Here is a 5779-nt window from a genome sequence, read left to right as displayed (position 1 = left end):
TATTTAAAAGAGCAACACGCAAGTTTCTAGCTCGTTCTTCTTGTAATGAGACAGCTTTCCGAATGAGCGGTAGATTAAAAAAATGTGATGATTAATCAAAAGTGCTTCAATGTAAGTTTATTAGAATAAATGATTTTCTATTCTATTCTATTCTATTCCTTTCGTATATAACACCTTCCTTATAATATTAACTTATAAAGAATTTACACATAAAATAAATTCTCAATTGACGGTAATTGATGACTCTGGCTATTTACAACGATACGGCGTAGTTATACGATTTAGGAAAATGTCATCAGGTTTACGTCGTATCACAAATTGTAATCAGTTACACAACGGCCCGTTTTAGTAACAATGACATTTTGAGGAAATTCCACAAATATTGCACATCAAAACGTCATCATAAAATTTAAATTTAGATCAATCGTGCAACTGAGTTAGACTCTAAATTGTATAAAACAATTTCGCTGTACGTGTATCTTTGTTTGATTATTCATTTCTTCTAAACTGCCGAGTGGACTAATGCGGATTTCGTTGTCACTTAATATATAGGGACAAAGAGTAACTTGACCCTGAGGGTAACGCAGCTGGAATTGAGTTACAAGGCGAGTTTCCAGGCTTGTGACCCGGGTTTCCATCAACATGCTGGCCATCTTTATGAAGGACGACTACTAGCCGAAGTGGTGCATCGGCGCTACCATGGCGATTGCCATCGTCAGTGCAGTAACCACACAAACTGTTCGGGTTATACTGAAACCACAGATAACATAATATTACATACTGAAACTATAATAAATGCTGTTAAATTATATTCTGATAGTAGTAAGTTTTGATAATAGTTTGAGTACGTGGATGATGAATAATATAAAACAATGTGAGTGTTACTGCTTTATTAGTACTGAATTATATACATTGATTATTACCGACAATATAGCGACATTCTGCTGACAACTCAGATTTGTATTTGACCTAAATTGTACAACGTTGCTCGTACACAGACAATTTCAATATATCAGTTTATACATAATATTAATTCATAGATAACATCATGTAGTGCTATTCAGATGTACCTACAGGTCATGGTACTACTTGCCATCAGGTAGGCCGACAGTCTGTTTACTATTTCGGTTACAATATAAAAATAAGTACATTTTATTAAATTTACTAAAATAATAAAATCAGGACAGGACACAGCGCCATCTAGTCACAAGTTAAGCTACCTAAAGGTTGTGTTATGGGTATCCATAGATAACTGATAAATACATAGATTATTTTTCGTAAACACATACATATTATATATAGAAAACACCCAGACCGACACATGTTTGCGCCGTGCGAGGAATCGAACCCGCGACGATCGGAAGTGAGGCGGTGTACTAAACCCCTAGACCACCGAAGCCGTCGAAAAAATCTTCTTTATAAACGAGCATGGCAACATATTGGTGAGATTATTGGATCGGAAATGATCCAATCTTTATTGACGTGCCGATGAAAACCGTTAATTAATATTATTATTGTATTTGATTGATGTGTTTTTATATTACTGTCAGTTAAACAAACAAACAGGTTACGGATTCATATTATGGAAAATTATGACGAGGCCATCATCATCATCCCTCATACATTGCTGCATCTGTTAGTCTACTTCTGAAACCAATTTCAATCGACATTATTTTGCAGTTCGTACTCTTGATTCGTACTTGAGTTCGTACTCATTTGGAATGTATTTTTTTATGGTGCACTCGTTTTCGCTAACGATTTACGCTTGCGGGACACGAGTGGAGAATAAGATAAGCATGAGGTCAGATAAAAATAAAACAACGATATAGGTATGATAATGTATTTTATACTAGTCTTACGGTTTTAACGTATTAGACTTTCCAGATTTGATAAATTCACCATCCACGAAATTAAAAGACCATCCTGATCATCTTGTGATCCTCCCGTGCGTTTTACCAGAAACTCTTTACCACGGCCAACAACATTGTGGAATCATCTTCCAGCAATGATATTTCCAAATCGATATGATATCGAAACATATAAACGAAAAGAACTTATTCCTTCTTAAAATGGAAGCGCCTTTAAAATTCCCTTCCCTGGTATTGCGGGTGTTTATGGGCGGTGAAAATCACTCAATCAAAAATGAGTCGCAATCTCGTTTCTCTCCTATTTTATAAAAATGACTTTGTATAGTACTACTATTAAGATTGAATATTTAAACCACCAAGCAGCTTGCTATACGAGTTTCTGTTGAAAGCTAAGATGGTATTGAATATATAAAGTATGGATGACTTCTCTTAGTTCTCAGGAATGACCACCCATGAATAGTGTCATTGACGTGATATTCGTGTTCAAGTATTTAGGTACAGTGGTACAGTGGTACCTGGTGCCCCCAGGTGGGCTGGAACCTTGTTTCCCATTCTAGTTACATAAAAAAGTAGTTGGGGCAATATATCTTGAGACATCAACTATGTTAAGTGATTAATTCCGACCGAGGAATTGCAGAAAAGTTGCCGGCCTTTTATGGCGAAATATGCTCTTAATTTTAAACTTTCAATATCATATTTTGACACTTCCAGTCTATATGGTAGTTGACAAAAATATTTTGTATATATTTTTATATTTCGCTCGATTTAAAAACTGACCTCTGTGACCAATTAATTATGCATTTCCTGCTGTCACGACCACGTGATTCCTGACTCTTGGCACCGTTTCCTACACATCTCGTTAGGGCTACCATCTCTTGTTTTTTTAATTAAATTGAAAAAATAACGTAACCCCTTACTCGATGGGAAGCGGTAGCTATCTCTTAAGACCCGGTTAATAATATAAATAATATTTATTTAACATAAAAGTAGAAAAAAGGCATGACATCTTAGTTCTTTAGAATGGCAATGCGTCAGTGGTATCACGGATGTCACATGATAACGTGATCATGTATATAGATGACCGTTACTGGTTACCATCACGTGGTTCATCAGTTTGTTTACCATTCTAATTACATTAAAAAAATCTATCTCTGATGTAATAAAATATATAGTAACCCTATTTTGTGATCTACTGAGCTATAAAATATAGAAACATTGGATTTGTGTGAAAATAAAATGGATTGTAAAATCTACGGTTTTAACAAGCAAAATAGATGTTCGCGCCTAATTATTTATTGAAATAACTATTCCAGGCAACAGATCACTATAACTCCGTCTGATATTAATTAATATAGAATATTCACTTTTAGTGTAACGTTGCCAATTTATATTTTCTGTCCTGTGGGAACAATAAAATTCGACATAAAAGTGGTGAGATTATACAGTACCCGTCGTAGTGAGATTCATAAATTTTCTTTGAAAAATATCACAACAAAATCACATAATATCATCATTATTTACTTACTCAAAGGCTATAAAATGTTGATATTATTTATTTAAATAAAGTAACAACCTGTGACAATTGTGCATATTATCATATGTATGTATATATATTATATATAATGCACATTAACGTGTACCAGTTACTTTTAGATTCAGTGTACTATGATGATGATGATAATGTACTAGCTTTATATTCAATATACTAACAAACCGGATTTCCTCATCAATTTTTTCCCACTGTCTCGTCAAGATGCAAACAAACATACAAAAATATACTATAGGGGAACATCAAAAATCAAAAGAATCAAGAGGATACTTCAAATAAAGTTGGCAGCGTGTTTCTTCATCTAATTCTGCCGTCAGAAACTTACTTTGCAATCTGTATTAGGATTTGAAGAGTCAGACAACTCTCTCGTGAAATTTCTCGTGAATACTCCATACGATATCACATAGAATTTCACGTTTATAGTGCTATTTACATAGATGAAGGTTTCTTTTGATTCCTAACAAATATTAAAAAAACAAACATAGGTACAACGTAAAAAAATCAACATTTATCTGATAAGCTGTGTAAGATTGTTATTTGATCGCAAGACCGAAGGTATTTCCTTTATATGACCTGGTACGTGCCCGTGAAAATCGGTAACCTTCGTAGCCTTTATTAGACGTAAACAACATACATCATATCGTTAGACTTGGCAATGCTCTTGTGATGTTTTTAGGGCTACTTATCGAAAGTAAATCTCATCAGTTGTCTATTGTGTGAGATTTGTGAGGTCTTTCAATCGCACCCAGTCATAAAGAACATTTAAGTCACATATATAAATATAAGACATAAGTCACAGGTAGAAGTCCATATGAATTTATATTATTTTATACTACACTGTCCAGTTCAGATAAAGGAAAACTCAAACATTATTCTTCCAAAAATGAAGTATATAATATCCTAGTACTTAATTATAAGTATATAATTCTCTTCTTTGAGTGTATACGCCTAACATTCTAGGTATTGAAAACTGCCTACGACTGCGTGGGATTTCATCGACTATGCAATGCATGTTTGTCACATTTTATACAAACAAAATATGCAATTTGTGTTAAGTACCATTAAAAGTATGAGCATGTATCAATTATTTTATTGTTTAAAATTTTCATTCAAAATACTATTTTCTGACACTTACTAATGCAATACGCCTACTGAATTCAAAATTAGTCTTACTAGTACCAAAGATCTAATATCAACCAGAAGAGTACCTGAAAAGTGAAATATGCACTGAAACTCTGTTCGAATTTGCTAAAAATATATTAATTTTTACATGATTTTCACTATATCAATGAATTCAACCAACCAGCACGACAATTGGTACCAATAGTCCAACCATGACGGCCGCTAAAGATGCTATTTTGTATCTGTGTTTCCTTGCATTTACATTCATGTACGCCTCAAACCTATGGAAGCCATTAACATCATACTTCATTCTTTGGTACTCCTTCAATTGATTGACGAAACCTGGATTAGGGTTGATGAATCTTCTTCGCTGTCGCACATACGAGAATGCCTGGTCAAAAGTCAGCTTATACCTCTTCATAAGGTAAGCAATGACCAGAGTGGCGGACCGGGAAACTCCGAAATGGCAGTGGACCAGCACGTTCCCTTTCTGCAGGCCTTCCTCGATGAAGGCATTGGCCATAGGGAAGTAGGGCAGGAGATTGGTTTGAGGATTGTCGTAGGCCCTAATGAAGAGCGTGTCAATATTGGTATTTTCAAAAGTGGATTTCGGCAGCCGATGCGTTTCAATGGTGAGCACATGGGTGATGTTAAGATACCGGAGCACAGCCTTGTCCGCAGCTGCCCTGGCATTGCTGAGGTAAAGGCCCGGGATTATCTGACTGTAACAGGACTGTGTGCAGAGGTCGATCTTGTGGTACAGCGCTTTTCTGGACCAGTGTTTGAAACCAGTGAAAGCGACAACCGGTCTCGGGATGCTGAGAAAAGCGACAATGAAGGCGCTTCTCAACATCACCGTTATGAAACCTCTGACACTAAACATACTTTCAACGTTATTATCTCCTCACATGGTGCCTTTTTTTGTTAATTTATATTGTTATTAGATTTTTTTACACATGTAGCGTAATTTTGACGCGACGTTTATGAAGAGTAATTTGACATATAGTTTTGTTCTTTTCTTTTGTGGTTAAAATTACGACGAGGCCGGAGCAATGATATGTTTTGATAAAATCTTCTTTGTTTCGAAATTTATAGCGTGTCATGCGCCGCATATGTAGGTCACCTGGATGTTTGAATTGAGGATGGGATTATGGATTATTTGTAAATATGAATACTTAATAATTATTAAATTAAATATTTTTTGTATGAATCTGTGTAACAAAATTTTCTTCATAATATA

General features: G+C 34.9%; 1 protein-coding gene across 1 annotated transcript; it reads right to left on the bottom strand.

Moving 5' to 3' along the window:
• Positions 1-4506: 4506 nt before the first annotated feature.
• Positions 4507-5551, bottom strand: LOC131851928 (dual specificity protein phosphatase MPK-4-like). Its single transcript, XM_059202482.1, has 2 exons — positions 4721-5551; positions 4507-4625 (listed from the first exon to the last, which is right to left on the bottom strand). Exons 1-2 carry the CDS (start codon positions 5420-5422, stop codon positions 4590-4592), a joined length of 738 nt encoding a protein of 245 aa, XP_059058465.1. The 5' UTR covers positions 5423-5551; the 3' UTR covers positions 4507-4589.
• Positions 5552-5779: the final 228 nt, after the last annotated feature.

Source organism: Achroia grisella, unplaced genomic scaffold (genome assembly GCF_030625045.1).
Source record: "Achroia grisella isolate CSIRO2021 unplaced genomic scaffold, CSIRO_AGI_Agris_v1 utg1174, whole genome shotgun sequence".
NCBI lineage: Eukaryota > Metazoa > Arthropoda > Insecta > Lepidoptera > Pyralidae > Achroia > Achroia grisella.
The sequence above is the reverse complement of the archived record's forward strand: the minus strand, read 5'-3'. Positions and strand labels throughout refer to the sequence as shown.

Coding starts and splice junctions, on each gene's coding strand:
- LOC131851928 (XM_059202482.1), bottom strand. CDS start 5,422: ATGTTTAGTGTCAGAGGTTTCATAACGGTGATGTTGAGAAGCGCCTTC. Junction 4,626..4,720: donor TGGTACCAATTGTCGTGCTG/GTTGGTTGAATT, acceptor TTCACTTTTCAG/GTACTCTTCTGGTTGATATT.